The sequence below is a fragment of the Taeniopygia guttata genome, chromosome 2 (genome assembly GCF_048771995.1).
Source record: "Taeniopygia guttata chromosome 2, bTaeGut7.mat, whole genome shotgun sequence".
NCBI lineage: Eukaryota > Metazoa > Chordata > Aves > Passeriformes > Estrildidae > Taeniopygia > Taeniopygia guttata.
The window spans coordinates 53,290,079-53,308,074 of record NC_133026.1 but is presented as its reverse complement, the minus strand read 5'-3'; the positions used below and the strand labels follow the sequence as shown (position 1 = coordinate 53,308,074).

Here is a 17,996-nt window from a genome sequence, read left to right as displayed (position 1 = left end):
TCCAGTGAACTGTAATTTTCCTGTGTATATTCATATAGTATCACAGACTAGGTGCTAGGGACCTAAGAGACTATAACATACTCACAGTGTTCACTGTGTCAGAATGAGGGAATGGGAGAAAAGAGGTAAATTAGAAACAACAAAGCCAGATTTTATTAATTCAAAAAAATGTTAAGAAAGCAACTTTTCTTTAAATTATGTCCTGTCTCATGAAATGGTAAAAAACTTCAAATATAGAAATAGGTAAAGTGGAGATATATGTGATTCAATAATACAATACTTAGATGTAGTAGAGAGCTAATACCTTCTCTAAGTGACCCCTGCATATTAGAAACTGTGTTTGGAAAGAAGAATATTAAAGTTGTAAGTGATGAAGGACAAACTTTGCAACAGAACTGGAATATATTGGGATTTCTGCTTAGGAAAAAAAGTGGTGAGGAAACATGCTGACATGCAAACCATTCTGTTGTGCAACAACATTCTAGGAATACAAGACCAAGCAGAACCAGGCGTCAGATGGGGATATATTTAATATCCTTTCCAAATTTCAAATGACTTGATGTATTTTTATTTCGAAAGGGGTACTTTCAGTATGTGGGATGCAATTCCAATATGGTATTTTCTTCACAACATGTGCTGTTACTTTTTCAGGGGGTGATTATGGCCATTGCTCTATGTTCAGCATGTACAGGGAAACCTATTATTACTTTTTTGTGGTTTGGAGGCACGAGTGGTAATTTCATTTACCAACAGCCAGCTATCTTGTGGCTACAAAAATATGGAGAAAATGGTTACATCATTTCCTTTGTGGCCCTTAAAATCCTTTTCACTAAACTCTAGATGAATCTGTGAAAGAGTAGTACCTGTACAAATGCATATTTTGAGTGCATAGCTCCACATTAAATAGGACTTTTAAAATTTGAATCAGGGAAGGAGGGAGGTGGGAACTACAAGGTTTGATATGTTTCTGATTCCAGTATCTCCTTTGATAGGGATTTGCAAGCTTACCTTAGGTAGAATTGAAATAGGTAGAATTGAATAGGACTTGACACTTTGCTGGCAGTTTTAAGAGAAACTGTGTTGTCATGGGTGGTTAGTTACATGCGTCATAAGCGCTGAGGTGAAGTTTTTATTTGGAATAAAATAAATGGTGTCACAGAATCAATCAATTAGGTTGAAAAATACTTCTGAGATCATAAGTCCAAAGACCATCATGTCAAGTATTTCAGGTTCAGTCTTTCCTTAAACAACTCTAGGGGTGGTGGCTCCACTGTCTCCCTGGGCAGCCCATGTCAACACCTTGTCACCTTGCTTTGAAGAAATACATCCTAATGTCCAGCCTAAATCTCCCCTGGAGCAGCTTGTGACTGCCCTCTTCTCCTGTCACTGGCTGCCTGGGAGAAGGGGCCAATCCTCACCTGACTGCAGCCTCTTTTCAGGTAGTTATAGGTCTTATCTCCAAGACGGACAATCGCAGCTCCCTCAGCTGCTCCTCACAGGGCTTATGCTCCAGATCCTTTATCAGCCTTGTTGCCCTTCTCTAGATTTGTTCCAGTACCTCAATGTCCTTCCTAAACTGAGGGGCCCAGAACTGGCTGCAGAACTCAAGTTGTGACCTCACCAGTGCTGAGTACATGGGAAGAATAATTTCCCTAGTCCTGCTGGCCACACTGTTCCTGGTACATATTAAAAGGTTTTTACTGAAAGACTGAAGACTGTGCTTCTGATTTCTTTACAGTGACCACATTATAAAATGCCTCCCAAATATTATTTGATTCAGAAAATCTCATGTGGTAATAGACCATATAGTATTTCTACCCTGCAAAATAAGCCATATGGGAAAAAAAAAAAAAAGATCAATTGATTGCCATCATCTTTTACATGGTTCTCTTGGTTCACTAGTTTCTTATTATGAGCTCAGGTGAATACAGACACAGTAGAGGGCTCTGCCACATCAGAAATGTCATGACCATTTCAGCTATACAAGACAATGGAAGAGAAAGCCATTGAGTTGTGTCTCTTACCTTTTCATCTGGTTTTCCTTGTCCTTGATGGTAAAGAATGTGGACGTTGCATTCTCCCAAAGCTAGAATGCAGTAATCCTTCTTGTGTTTTAAGAATGCACATGAGAAGTTGGTGAAGTTTTTTTTTTTTTTTTTTCAATTTATTTTTGGGATTCCTAATATGTGGAATGGGAAATTATACAATTATTTTAAAAAGTAGTGCTGATGTAGGGAAAAACATCCACAGTTCTTGACCAGTCATTTCTTGGTGATCGTTTTTTTCAAAAGAAAAGTTGGAACTGAGTATATCAATATAGTCTTAATTACTGTAGAAAATAAGATCAATAGAAATCTCAGTGTTTTTGAGTAAAAAATATATCTGAGAGAGAAATTCAAGACTGTACTAATAATGAAAATAATAAGGAAGCTTGACTGCATCTTACACAAGGCTTTAAAAAGGAGTAGTGATACTCAAAGGTACTTCAGGGGTTTTGTAGTTCATTCTGTAAAGAAAACGGATCTGGAATTTGAGTCTAACAAAAAAAGTATTTAAAAAGAAATTTAGGTTTGTCTTATGAGAAGAAGAATTTAGAGACTCAAAACAGAGAAAAGCATGATTTTTGTGGAGCCCTGAGTAGCTGCTAGACAATTTGCATGCTTTTCTTTAACCAACTGGGGCCACTTTTAGGTATTTGCTTTAACTTGCCATCTAAAGAGCTGCTTATACACCTGAGCGTGCTGTGGATTTCAAGTTCAAATGAGTGCGTTTTCTTGCATTCAGGTCCCAAATAATCAATTAAATTCATAAAGCAAGCTCGTGTAAGTAAGTTGTGGACAAAGGAGGCCAAACTTTCAATACTGTTTGATTAAGGGCATGACTGGAAAGATTCTAAATATGAATTTTAAAAAGCAATTATATTTTCTAATTCTGTCGTTTGGAAAAAAAATTCTGGATGTCTCACTTGAATGTCTACCAAATCTGCCTTTAACCTTCTGAAACAGAAATAGAAACTAATGATTTGGTATACCGCCAAGCAATTAGACCAGTGAAGAGACATTGTTCCACCAGCATCTATTATTGGAAATATCTGGATTTCTAAATGTCAGCTAAATAGGTTCACCCCACAAGCTAAGAGAAAGCTGACCTGACCTTGTGACACCACCTGTTCAGGAATGGGAATTTTTTAAGTACACTATTCTACACAGATAAAGGGTTCACAAAATTTGACCTGGAAAGAATGGTTAAAGGAATTCGTTTTGTTTAGTCTAGAAAAGCACAGACTGAGGGAGGATGTGATTACAATCTTCCAGTACATAAAAGAATGTTATAAAGAAGATAGTGATTGGTTTTCTGTGTTCATTTTGGGATAAGACAAGAATAAAGATGTTTAATAGGCAGATTATGTATCAGGAGAAAAATTTCTAGTTATAAAAATACAGAACAAGGTGCAGATTGCATAAGAAAAGTCTCATCTTATTAACATGAAATTTTAAAGATTAATTAGACCAAGACTTGTCATTAATAGCCAAGGTTGCTAGTGTTGCTCATGGTACGAGGTCAATAGGTAGATGATTACTTAAAATGTTTTCCCCATGTTTCATTTTCTATAGCTGATACATTTGGCAAGACATTCTAGACTTGTTACATAGGATATGAAAATAATTGCCTAATGGGTGGCTATTGATTTTTTTTTTAGTAATTCTGATTATATGATTAAGGTAACAATATTACAAAGATGGAAGAATAATCAGTAAAGAAATTATAAATATTGTTTAGTGGCTTTTGGTGCAGAATTATATAAACAAGACCAGTGATTTTGCTAGTATAAATATATTTTTCTCTGTTACTTAACAATTTTGGTATCACACATTGTTTCCTGGCTGAGATTAATAACAAGGATCTGAAAATTGTGATGAATAATCATACCATATAGATATACACAGGGCCTGAAGCATGGCATACCCACTCAAAAGAACAGAAAAAACATCAAAATGATTTAGTCTTTCCAAAATGTTTGTAGAAGCTATTAAGACAGCATTTCACAGTATGATCCTTCACAAGCTCAAAACTAACAGTGCAGAAACAAACAAGAGAACATAGTTTATCTATAGGCCTTTAGTACATATTGCAGGTTAATACGAAAGGGTATGAAGGTTTTAGTAGCCATTCTGTGTTGATGCCAGTTGTCTGTTGGTGGTAGAAAGTGTAACATGCTTGCAGCTCAATTTCTCATGTTTGATGATGACTTTAAGAGCTTAAAGATATGTTAGACATGTGCAGTCTTAGTGAAGCATTTATTTAGCTGCACAAATAAAATGTAGTATCAAACATCAAAGCTTTTTTTTTTACACATTAAGCAGTCTACTTGTGTTGTAGCTCCCTGTATTTTCAGAGAGTCCGTGAAAGAACATGATAATGTTTATCTCTTTTTTTCTTCTTGAATTTAGGAACTGATTGTATTTTATATTACATACATGCTTTGTCTTGTTTTGTTTTGTTTTGTTTTCCTAGGTACTGCACAATGGGCTTGTGATGGAGATGAATCATCCAACAGCTGGGAAGATAGCTGTTCCAGGTTAGACGTTTAATCCTTTTTGCTGAACTAAATGCTACATGACATCCTGAGTGGTTCCGGAACTCAGCTGAGGACATGATGCATCTTCACATTTCACTCAAATGAATAAAATTTTAACTAGGACGACATTTGTTGGAATAACAATAGTCATTACAGTAGAAGAAAAATGGGTTAAAACATGTGTCAGAATAGCTTCTGGTTTTGATTGGTCAGTTGTCATAATATGAATATCAATTTGATAATATTTGCAAACTCCCACTGCTAGAAATGTTACTGCTGAATAATCTACATGAATACGTGAATCTGTTTTTGATTTAGTTTGATTTTGCAAGTTATCCAGGCTTCTTTTAGGAACATTTCTGTTTAAATGGAAAAAAAAAAAAAAAAAAAAAAAAAGACAAAAGAGGAGGGAAATTTGCACTGAAGATTTAATGAAACTCTGCCATAACGAAGTCTTAAATAACTATTTTGTACTTCCAAAGAATACAAAATTATATATAAAAGTAATAATCTAGTCTCTCCTTTTTACAGCTCTAAATGGACCAGGAATGGGTGTGGCTTTCCTTCCATTAGACTTAGTTATGTAATGGAGTTAGGTACAACCAGAGCCATAATGAACATCCTGCAGTTGGCTTGGTTTTGATAATTGATTGTTATCTGATAATCTGTTAGCTACTGGGTCAAATTTTCTGCTTCTCCCTGCTTTTCTTTCTCCCAGGCCACATTGAGAATTGTTTCCTCATTCATTCAAGGTACTATGTCATGTCTAGTTTAATAAGAACTTCTCCTGACATTGTGATTTTCTGTGCCAGTTCCACCCCCTGACACTCCATCCAGTTGTCATCAATTTCAGTTGACTTGAGCACATGTAGTGTTAAGAAGAATTTGACCCATACGATTTATTTTAATTTTCACATCCTGGAATCACACTGGGATGCAGAAAGAATTATTTGAAAGAAACCAATCCTGTATTGGGTCATGTTTTCTTCATGTATAGAGGGGGTGTTTGTGTGTGTGGATGTGTATGCTCCACATTTGCTCTTTATCACAGTTTACATTCCACATTTGGTCTCACTAGATTTGAATGTTTGGTTGACTGTATTAAAAAATGCTTCTCTAGTTGCACATATCTGGAAATAGCAATCCTTTTTAAAAAAATTTCTTACAGAAAAGTAATCCTGGTTTATTTACCCAAAATGAAAAGACAAATAAAAGGTTTTTGAGTTAATTCTTTTTTAAGAAGTAGAAATAAAAGCCTTACAGATGGTAGAGGAAGTGTGTAAGGTTTTCATGTTGCATACAATTTATAATCTATCTTAGAGAAAGCAAATACTCCTTGAGGGGATAGCTTAAACTGCAAGAAGAGGAAAGAGATGAAAGGAATGTTCTAATGTCTGTCAGCAGCGATAGAATGTATTGGCAAGAGAGTGAGTTTTTACATAGGTAAGCCATAGTACTTCCCAAATCCTTAGTAATTTTTTTATTTTATTAAACTAGTGACACTGCACTGAACTAAAATAAATCATCTTAGTCTCCAATGGTTTGCCATTTAGATGGACTTCTATGAAGAGTTTCTTGTATTGAAACAGATGGCTGAAATGATTATTGGATATTTGAGCAGGAAAAGTAGAATTCCTTCCTTTCCTGGCATGGGAGGATAAGGAGGGGAGACACAGGGGAGGAAAGGGGGAAGAACACTTAGTTGGTGGGAGCAGAATGGACCTATTGATATCACTGGAAAGACGGTGCATTACACTGTCCCAAAACTAAAGTGAATTTGGCCACTGTTGATGATAGGTAATAGAAGTACCCTGGCTTTGCCCTGCTTTATGATATATCTGAAGAGTAGAGGGAAGAGTGTGCAAAAAAAAATCTACAGTCAATAATTTCTTCTCAATGACAGTTAAGAAATAGAAGGGTTTTTAAATTGTTTTTTTACATAGTTGTATTTTAATATCTTGCATTTGGTAGAGAACAAGTTTACTAAGCTCTTAGTTTCTGTCTCAGGATTGCTTATTAAGGAAAATTAAGTTATTAATGTGAATGCTGAAACTGAATAGGCTGAAAATGTTTTTCTTTTAAGAGACTGGGGAGACTCTAATCCCAAAATAAAAAAAAAAAGTTGCTGTTAATTCTTAACAATATAAGCCAGATTTTAATGTGCCCTTTAGTAATTGAATTGGACATCACACTTGAGGCTCTTGACAGAGGTCTGACTTTTGCTGCCAAATAAAGTTGTGAGTGCAGTGACAGGCACTAATTAAGTGGGCCATGCTGGCAGATTTCAGCTCCAAGTATCACAGGTGGCTTCTGTATCTAGCATATTGATTTGCAGTAGTCCTTCTCCAGGTATGTCCCCAGTTTGAGAGTTGATTCAAATCTGTGTATGAATCCTCCTTTGGAGATCTTGCAGCTTGAAATTGAGAGATTTTGCCATTGACATTAGTGTAGGCTACATTTTTAATGTTGGACTTGGTAATTAATACTCCTCCTTTGCTTAAATATCTTTTGATATGGTTATTGAATTTGGTTCTTTCCTCACCTTTCCCCCTTGCTGTTTTTGTGATTCCCAGTCTAAGATATACTGTGTGATGATAAGTGCATTATAGGGTGGTGGGAGAAGTTGTACTACAAATAACATTTTTCTAGTAACTTTCTTTTCAGAATATATCTTTATGTTAGGAAAGAAAGAGACCTTGCATTTTGATATCTCTTGTTTCAAATATTCATGAAAAATGTCTATGCACAAATACATTGCATTGCTGTAACTAGTATCAAGATATCTCTGATTCAAGAACAAATGTGAAAAAGAGAGTTCATTGTGTCAAAGAGTGACTCTGTAAAAGATGGTGATAACATTCTGAAGAAAAATGTGGTTCTGTGGTAGTTCAGTGGTTTCATTAGGGCAATATTTCATGTATAGAATTCCATACATTCATGTCACAAAGTTTTTCTAGAACTGACATATACATACACTTGTTGTATCTTATGTAGAATGTGCAACACTATGATAGAGCCTTGCTTGAGACATCCTTGCCAGAACCGGTTCATGTGATTGCAGGGCTGAACTGATGAGTCTTTTCTATTTCTGTACCTGAAGGCAACTTAATCATTTTTAGCTCAGGGTAGTGCTCCAAAGATCATCAGGAGCTGGAGTGCCTCAGCTGGAAGGTAGAGCCAAGGGAAATGGCAGTCTCAGGGGCACCTGTCAGAAGCCCTTCAGTACCTACAGGAAGATTATCAATGTGAAGAGCTGGGTTCTTCATAGCAGCACATGGTGGGAGGATGATGGACAAGAGAGATTCCGGTATATCATGAAATTTTTTTTATCGTGACAACAGCCAGGCAGTGGAGCAGGCTGCCCAGAGAGGTCTGCATACTCTGTTCTTAGACATTTTCAAGGAACAGCGAGGTAAAACCACGGCCAACCTCATCTGACATAAGACATGACTCTGACCTGATCCAAGTAAGAGTGGAGTCCTCCTGAAGTCCTTTCCAACTTGGATTATGTTCTTATTCTGTGATTAGCATTAGTATCTCTTCCTCAGCTCTATTGTGCTTAGCCCTTTCCACAGAGATCTGAAGGAAAAATGACACACTTTATTCAAATGAGAAATATAGAGCACAGAAAGTACTCTCAGGGACAAAAAAAAAAAATAATGTTTTATACAGTGTCAGATTGCAGATGATACTGGATGGCACAGAGACACTACAGGTAAGTGAAGTGACAAAATTTCGAGAAGTTTTAGCATCTGGGTTAGTCTTCAATTACTTTGCCAATGAGTAGTAGTGTGTCTATTTCTGGAAGCCACTGAGTGTTCTGAATGCCAATATGGAGCACAGTGGGTGCTCCGAACCCATACTGATTACACAGAAAAAAACTAATGGATGCAATACATTCTTTCCCAAACCTTTTCAATTCAAGTCCCCTTATATGGTTTAGGAAACTCAGATAGTAATACTTCCAGCTTCTGCGTTATCTAGTCTCTAATGTTGTCTTTTAAAGGCTGCTGGTTGTTTTTTAAAGTCAAAACAGTGTTTGTAATATTATTTTTTTAATGAGAAAACCACTGACGTATTCAGCTGTCCCTAACAAACTAACCTTTTTAGAATTTATTAACTAGCAGGAACCTTGTGAACTAAATTTCTTTTCTGACCCTTTCTAAGCCTTAGCAAAATGGGGATTTAATATAAGCTTAGACTTTGGAATCATCTCTGATCAAACAGGAAGCAATATAACTATTGAAATTGTGTAAATCACCTCTTCCAGACAAAACAAATATTCTTACTTTTGATAATGTTTATGTTGTATGTTCTTCTCATCCCCATTTCCTGAGTTGGTAAACACAATGCCTATCCTTTGGCCCATGATGTGCATCAAGGATGATTTTATTGCTCAGAAAGGCCAATTTCATACCTGGCTTCAAAATTTCCTTCTGTGCTCTTGACATAAAGTTTTTGGGGGACTATTCCAAGCTCAGTTAAGACAAATAGTGCAGGGTTCCTCCTTGACATAGATTTCTTGGACTGAATTCAGACAACTTATGTTAATTAATCAACCCACTCAGGAGAAATGTCCCTTTTTCTGGTCTTCTCCTGTCGCTGTGCATTACAAATATACTACTGAAACAGGAAAGAATTTTTTTTCAGAGGTAGGCTTTTCCTGTTGTGTGTGATTCATTAAATGGTGTCATGGTTCCATGGAGACTAGTTGCTATCAATCTCTTAGAAGAATGGTTTTAAAGAATAAAACGAAGAGGCAGAAATCTAATATGACTTCCCTATTGTGCCACAGATTTCTTCCTTAACCTTGGACAAATCATTCTCTGTCTTACCAAACTGATTGTTTGCAGTTTTTTGGAAAACTACTTTGATTCCTCAGGGAAGGAATTTCTTGGGTAAAGTCTGTTTTTTATTTTAAATATTTATTTATATATGTTATATATGTATTTGTACCTATTTTCTTCATGTATGTGGAAGACTACTTATATAGGTGTGTCTATGTATTTGATCAGAGCATTTCAATACAGGGAGCTAATATGTTAGTGTTAGTGGCTGATAACGATACATGTAATGATACATGTAAGTGTAGTAGAGGAAGCTTCAGTAGGTTTATAAAGCAGAGGAAAGTGACTTCCACATGGAGGAAGTTCACAGGAAATTAAGGAAGTCTGTACTCCAATCTATTATTTCCTGCAACTAGGAGATTCTTCAATATAACAGCAACAACAGCATAAAAAAATCTTAACATTTTTTTCAACATCCTTTGTTTGAAATTCTGATCCTCTCTGCTTCTCATCAGGTGTTTTCTCATATGTGTGTGCCTGTCTATGTGCGTGTGCATGCCTGTGCATAACCATTGTTGATTGAAAAAAAATTTAATTTCACTATTTATGATACATTGGAGACAAACAGCTTCACCAGCATTACTGTTACCTCATTTGTCTTTTCTAGTCATCAGGGCTGATTATTTATGTCGTTTACATTCATAGAGCTGATTTCAATTTTGAGGAGTCCGTGATCATTACAGGAACTTACACAAATAATGTATGACAGCTCATCTAACTATCCTCAAAATACTCTAAAAAATTAATAAATATATAAAGAGTATATTCATACTGATTGCAAAAGCCGAAAAGAGATGGTGGGAATGGCAAGGAATATGTTATTGACTTCAGCATTATGTGGAAAGGCTAGTGCATCTTTTTAATGAATTATGCTTTAATTTAGAATATTTTAAGAATATTTTTAAACTAAAACATTAATAACAAACCTTTTAATATTTTTGCTCCTCTGTTATATGTTTCCACAGTATCTCTCTACCACATATTTTAAAACTTGTTATACCTTCTGGAATGGTCTTAATTAATAAAAAAGTTAATACTTTTTCAGTTGTTTTTAGGAAGAAAAGGCAACTATTTCTTACCTAGTACTCAACTTCACTTGTTGGAGGGAATTAAGAAATAGTGGAAGACTTTTCCATCAGTCTCAAAGTAACGGAGTAACAGTACTGACTGGGACCAGTACTGACTGTGTCACTCAAGCAGTGGCTCTCCAGAACTACTGTTGAGTAGTTCTGTCTTTGAGCCAGACTCTTCTCTCATCAGACTCTAGGTTTCTTTCTTTGTTGGTCTCTAGGATCTGGTAATCAAAGTTGTTTTTATTTCATTGTATATTTTTTCCAGTTGCTGGCACTGCTATATGGGGAGGAAAAAGAAAATATTTTCAGGGCACAAGGGGGGACATTTTCCTGCTCTGTACATACTAAATCAAGTAAAGCTGTGATTGAGGTATTAAATGTTGATCAGCAATTATACTTCTAGTTATTGGATAATATTTTGTTTATATTTTCCTCCATGTGTCCTTAGCTATACTGGAATTTTCTTTAAACTGGACATAATTCTGATGGAGCGTTAACTCAAGAGTAACTCATTGCTATCACATGGTGGGGGAAGGGAGGGCCAGAAAGGTGAAGTATTGACTGAATAGCCAAATAAATAATGAGTTTTCCACCAATGTCATTGTCCTAAAATTCAGCCTGGTCTCAAATGATATGGTATTTTCTTCTGTTTGAATGTGTTTCCCACTTATTTCTTTATAAATAACAATAACTTAGAAAGTAGTTTCTTAAACCTCACTCTGTAACAATCACAGCTAGGTACTCACACAGTTCAAAGTGTGTGATTATAAAGATATGTTTGCATGCCTTGGGTGTGTTGTAAAACAGCCAAATTACTTCAACACCCATAAACCTTTCATATATCTTTATGATCTTTAATAATTACTGGATAAAAAAAGGAATCTACTGTCAGCTAAAAAAATAATTGGTTTCATTAAATGTAAGAATATGTTTTAAACATTTAGAAAATTTTACTTAATCCCTAGGATACTGAGTAGACTAATCTTCATTTGTGCTTCCTTCATATCATCTTGACCCAAGCCCTGCCTTTCCATCAACAGTAAGAGTGACTGGACTTACCCTGCATTCTGTGAATCAAGACTGAACAATTTTGTGGTCAGCACTGGGCATTAGGTCATGTGCTTTGTCTTTTTATCACATTGACCATAGAATGTCATCAATTTACTTCTTTCACTTATGTTTGACTATAATTTGTGTTTTTTAGAAGTCCTCAAGAGATGGAAAATTTGGCAAATATCTGCATCTGTCTTTAAAGGCTCGATTAATTTAATTGTAAAAAAACCTGTATCTTCAGTTTAATACAGAAACTGTATATTTCTTTTTGTGTGTCTTTCATGGGGTTTAAATACTTTTTGTACTGTGAAAGTACTTACATGACCAAAATTTTATCTAGATAACTTTTTGACAGACTGTGTAGGGTATATTGCCCATATATTTTCAGGTCCTTTGTGTAAGTACTCTGCAGTTATCGTTTTGTAACTCTGTCTTTTTTATTGCAGTCTGTGTACTATACATATACAGAAAAAAACTGCAGTTGTATAGAGTGCATCACAAACTTCCTGACTGACTCTGGACAATTCTCTTAACCCATGAAATTATGTTTCTCACATCTTCATGCAAATGATTGAGATAATAGAACTCACAATTAACTATTTTTTCCCAAATTATATATATTTTGTGACATTTGATCCTATTTTTCCTTGTAGTTTACAAAAAGAATTATCAGCTAGAAATAAGGGGCAAAATAAGGCTTATACAGTTAACTTAGTTGTTCGGTGGATTAAGAACCGACCACCAGAAGATATGGTATACCTGTTGGACATTAGTTAATTTATCCATAACTCCTGAAGTAGGGAATATGTAAGTTCTTTTAGTCAATGTGAACTTGAAATTATTTTTGTTCCTCTTCCTTATACTTACCACTCTTGCTAGTAAAGTTGAACCCAGAAATTATGCCATATTACATCAAAATCAAAAACTAACATGGTGATTTTGACCTACGTTTGAATATTCTAAACAATGCCTTAATAATCTGGGCTATCAAAAATAAGGCATTGCTGCCACCTCTTTTGCTGTCTTCCATTTTGCTACGTATTCCGGAGTTCATTTGTGATTCTGAGAGAAAAATAAATTCCTAAGAATATTTCCAAATGTTTTATGACTAGATGTTCCTTTTATTTTTTTTTACTGGGCTTTTATTTATCTGCTATTGGTCACCAGATTTGATTCAAATATTGAAATTTTTTTGCTAACATAAACTTTTTTTTAGCTTGTCCATCCTAACATAGTGTGCAAAAGATTTAAACCAAGACAGAATAGATGTGAAGTAGCTTAATGCAGGGTCTGTTGAAACACTAGGCATTGAGTCAAGACCTGATTAGAAAAATCTCCCTGACACAGAGTCTGTTAAGGTACAGAACAGAATAGACTAAGAAAACACAGAACCCCTGTTTTGGCTCTCTGAAACTAGACTGAACAGATGAAACAAAAGCAGATTACCCATATAAAAAGCAAATAAATAATCTATCAAAAGGAATTAATAACTTAATGAATTTCAAAATTTGATATGAGTGCATTGCTTTGAATTAAAGTTATTTAGAGACTGTACCTTTGGCAGGACAATAAAAAAAAATTGATTTGTGTGTAAGTGGAGAGTGTTCCTCATCGGTTTTCAACTAGATGCAGAGATGAAACGAAGCAGAAGTTTGCAGATTAGAAGAAGCTTTTTAATATTCTTTGCCGGCTGTTTTTAGAAACATCACAAGGAACAGAAAATGAGGCCCATTTGTGAAAACAGGCAGTACAATTTATAAACATGTGGGGTAAACAAAGTTTTAAAGCTGATGATGCACTAATACCCAATTCCCATAATCCAATTTATACAACACACAACTTCATGCACACATCTGCTATTTCAAACCCAGATGCAGACATGCAAGCTTGTATAGACTCATAGCAATTTAATAGTATTCTAAAGAAATCACAAGATTAATGCTAAAAAAAAAAGCTACATTGCTTTGATTATGAGATAGATCCTTCTATGAGTGAATCTATGATGAAAACTTCCCTATAATTTTAAACATATTAGTCTTCACATTTGCTCATACCTAGGGGGACAAAATATATTAAAAAAGTGCCACAGATCATTGTCCTGGTACTATTTACCTTTAGTACCTTCTTAAAAGGCTGGAATAAGACTTGTGTTGTAGTTCCTGAAAGGAAAGTTTTACTTTCTGACTTCCTCACTACTCACAAATCAAGGTCCCCACTGTATAATTTAGTAGTTTTTTAATCTCAAAACTGCATGTAGAGTTTAATAGCTTACTTTTCTACTCCCCATTTTTGCTTGGATTTCCTGAGAAAAAAACATCAGAAATATTGACCTGTCCTTTTGCTCCTTGTAGATTCAGGGACCATGCTCTAGCTTTTACTGCCTCTAAAAGTGTTGGGAGAATACATAGGTAGCGTGTAGTTTTGACATGGCTGCATAGCAATGTTGGATTGCAAGAGACCACTTTAACATACCCTTCAAGAACTTTTATAAGAATGACAATGTAGAGAAACCTACTGGAGGAAAATAGTAAATTGGGGCAATAGTTCAGAATAGAAAAGAAAACCCTTGGTATCTTCCTGTTAAGTCATTTACCTTCTAAGTCTTACTATTCTCACAGATTTTAAGCTTTTTAACATGTTAGCTAGTGTGGTGATACCTGGGAATCACCCTTCCTGTTGATTTCAAGAAAGAAAATAATACTTTGTTTACTACTTTAATATGATTTTCAGATTCCCACTGCTAGACAGCTTACCGCTGAAAGCAGCATCACCCACAACAATATCCATGAGGCAATGTTACCATTTCTGGGAATTTGCATTTACTTTTTTACTTTTACATTTTTTTATATTTGTTTTGGTTTTAGTTGTGGTTTTTTTGTTGGTTTTTTTTTTTTATGTAGAAGGTTTTCACTCAGGTGCTATATTTTGAGGCACAGGATATACTTCTCATTTTCAAGTATTTTCATAGATTGGTATTCATTTCCCCAAGTGTACACAGATATGAATCAAAATGTTTCATTGATTGTATTTAGAAGCTGTAAGTCTAAAGTCTTATCTTATTCTTTGCATTTAATCTTGTACTGGGTACTAGTTACAATGAAATATAGTAATATACTTCAATAACATAATTATCCATTACACTTGTATATCACATGTGAATATATTATAAGCTCTTCTACACTTGACAACCCAAGGAAGTTGTTTGGTGTTAAACTGTAGAGAGAGAAGAATTAAGTCATTGCAGTGCATATAATTTATAAGCAGAGGTGATTCAGAAAATTCAGAAATATGAATATTTTTTGTTTAGTGTATAAACATTTTTTTTACAAAATCTTGTATAAAGAAAATTATTGTAATTGAAAACAAAGTTAATCCTTGGTATCATACTGAATTTCTACCTGCTCGCCTTTGAACAGTATTTATGGGTAATTTTATTTACCTTTGATAACCAAGAAAAATTAATTTGAAAGCCAGGCAAAAAATAATGATTTATTTATAAACCGGGTTTCAAATATTGGGTACATTCAGAGAACATATATGATTTGTTGTGAATACATTTTTGATGCTAAATGCCTTAGTAAATTGTGGATAGTATTTAAACTCAGGATGAATGAATTAAACAAATGCAGTCTTACTCGCAATAAGACATCTCCTCAGTAAAAGTGCTCTGCTATTTTTTAAGACTATATTTAGAGCTTTGTAATGTAATTTTTCCAAATATACTCTAAGTAATCAACCAAAATGTACTGTAAAATAGGGAGCCTAATGTATGCAAAACAAAATGAAAGATTCCAATCCATGGTATTGAGTGATAATTATGCAGAAATATTAAAAGGATCCATTTGTAGAGGCTCTTTAAAAAGCCAAGATATAAGATTGAAAGCTCAATCATAATTTGGGAAATTTCTTCTTCTAGTACTTAATGTCTTTACCAGAAGAGTTTTTAGTAGTTCAAGAATTCGTTTTCTATTTGAATAATGTAACCATTACCATCTCCTAACTTGTAAAAAGGAAAGACGTCCTTCTCCTAGTAACCAGGTCATTTGAACCCCACTTTGGAGAGGAAGGACTGTGTTTTGGTTTGCTCATCCTACTGGGATAATAGCTGATTTCTACTTTATTGAAGCTTTTAGCTACTTAACTAAGAATATCTACCCAAAGACACCAATTCAGGCAGGAATGTGATTGTATTTAATTCCAGAATTACTTCTGGATGCTGATGTCATTGGTGTACAACTCAACCTTTGAAAGACTTATGAATTTTGATTATAGATTGGTTTCTTCCACAGGTCTTGTATTTCCAGTCCTTCCTAAATACTGAAACTGTGAAATAATGAGACATGCTGGTTGGGAAAGCCATTTTACCCGGAATTTTAAGATACAATTAATATAAAATTCACTCACAAGTGGTCTTCTTCCACTGGTAACATTCAGCCTACAATAAAACCCCAGGTGATTAAATGGATTAATATCTATGTAGCTGTAAGAGAGCTATATAATAGGAAAAAATGCAGATTACTAAAATGTACCAGAATACATTCTCATATAACCACTCACCATACAGGATATGATGTAAATTATCTTTTCTATTGCTATTGCATGTATTGACCAAAAAAAAAGAGAAAATATAGCAAATTAGTTTTTATTTCCTTTGTACTTCTGTTTCAAAGGCTTAAAGAATGGATTTACACAATATATATTTTGCATTGTGGTTATATTATCTATATGATGATGAAATTTATTTTGTCTATGTAAAAAGGTAGATAAGTTTAAATTTATGGTTTGTTTCCATATTTTTCTAATATTGTGTATTAGGGTTTACTGCCTCCACATCCATCATAGTTTCTTTAGCATGTTCTTTTTTCAGTGATTTAATTTCTCCCAGACATCTATAACATGGACACATACACTCTCTGTATATTGTATACTAAAGGAGATCCTGCACAAAAGGATATGCTGAGTGTCCATTTGGATTAGAAAGAATGAAATAATTTTACATGAAGGTGTGTTATCCCTTGAGTGTTCCTTCCTTTACTGTGTAAACTAAGACTATCATATGTGCACTTGGTTAAGGGCAGCCTAAATGGCAGGGTTCAAAGGGTTACAGTGAACAGGGCAATATCTCTTAGGTGACCAGCTACCAGTGGTGTTTCTCAGGGCTCAGTTCTAAGGTTCTAGGTTTTGCTCAATATTTTTGCCAATGATATGAAGGCTGCAGCTGATGCAGCTGAGTAAGTTTGGTGGTTCTACCTAACTAGGATGTGCTGCCGACTCTACTGTGAGACAAAAGGTCTTGCAGAGGGGTCTGGAGAGATTGGAACATTGGGAAATCACCAGTGACATAAAAAAACCATGACTGGCCAGATGCCAAATTCTGCACTTGGAATGGAGTAGACACAAATCTGAACAGGGAGAGGAGTGGCTGGAGAGCAGCCCTGCAGAAAGGGGTTTGGGAGTGCTGGTTGGCAGGAAGCTCAATGGGATCAGCAGTGTGTGTGCCCTGGCAGCCAAGGGGCCAAACCTCATCCTGGGGTGCATCAAACACAGCATCACCAGCCAGCCAAGAGAGGTGATTATCCCACTGGATTCAGCACTGGTGCAGCCTCACCTTGAGCACTGTGTGCAGTTCTGGGCCCCACCATTTAAAAAGGATGTGAAGGTCCTTGAACATGTCCTGAGAAGAGCACCAAAGCAGGGGAAGGGGCTGGCAAGAATGTGTTCTGGGGAGCGCTGAGGGCACTGGGCTTGTCTGGTTTGGAGAGGAGGAGGCTGAGAGGTGACTTCATTGCTCCCTACAGCTTCCTAAAGAGGGGAAATAGACAGGGAGGTGCTGAGCTCTTCTCGGCCTCGCAGTGCCGGGACACATGGGAAATGGCTGAAATCTGCATCCATCGGGGGGGGGGTTCAGATATCAGGAAACTTTTCTTTATCCAGAAGGTAGTCGACCCCTGAAAAATGCTTCCTGGAGAAATGGTCACTGCTCCATGCCTGTCAGTGAAGAAGAGGCATTTGGGCACTTGCCCTTAGAGACATGTTTTAACTTTTATCAGCTCTGAAGTGTCAGGCAGTGGCACTAGATGATCACTGTAGGTCCCTTCCAGCTGGACTCTATTCAATTCTATTTTTATTCCATTCCATTCCATTCCATTCCATTCCATTCCATTCCATTCCATTCCATTCCATTCCATTCCATTCCATTCCATTCCATTCCATTCCATTCCATTCCATTCTTCTTCCTCAACCAGGATGTGCTTATCAAATGAATAATTATCAGCCTCTGGGAGTCTCTCTTGAGGTGTGCCCTGGGAGTCTAGAAAGTTTCATTTAGCATATGAGGGGCATGGGGGCCACCTCTGTGGAACATGACCAGCAGTACTTGGCCAAAATGGCCCAAAGGAGCTCTGACAACAGGCTGTGCTCAGTGCTACAGGGGAAGATAAAATA

At 35.7% G+C, this 17,996-nt stretch overlaps 1 protein-coding gene across 18 annotated transcripts in view; it reads left to right on the top strand.

The window, feature by feature from the left end:
* SUGCT (succinyl-CoA:glutarate-CoA transferase) overlaps nucleotides 1-17,996 on the top strand; it is a 323,214-nt gene that overhangs the window by 265,993 nt on the left and 39,225 nt on the right. For 17 of the 18 annotated variants that reach the window (XR_012054643.1, XR_012054642.1, XM_072925952.1 and 14 more), the window contains one exon: nucleotides 4,516-4,579. The exons of the other annotated variant lie outside the window; for it this stretch is intronic. Coding sequence is in view for 15 of the 17 variants with exons in the window: in XM_072925952.1 (XP_072782053.1) it covers nucleotides 4,516-4,579 (64 nt within the window). In the remaining 2 variants the exon portion in view is untranslated. The remainder of the gene's footprint in view (nucleotides 1-4,515; nucleotides 4,580-17,996) is intronic. 18 annotated transcript variants of the gene reach the window in all.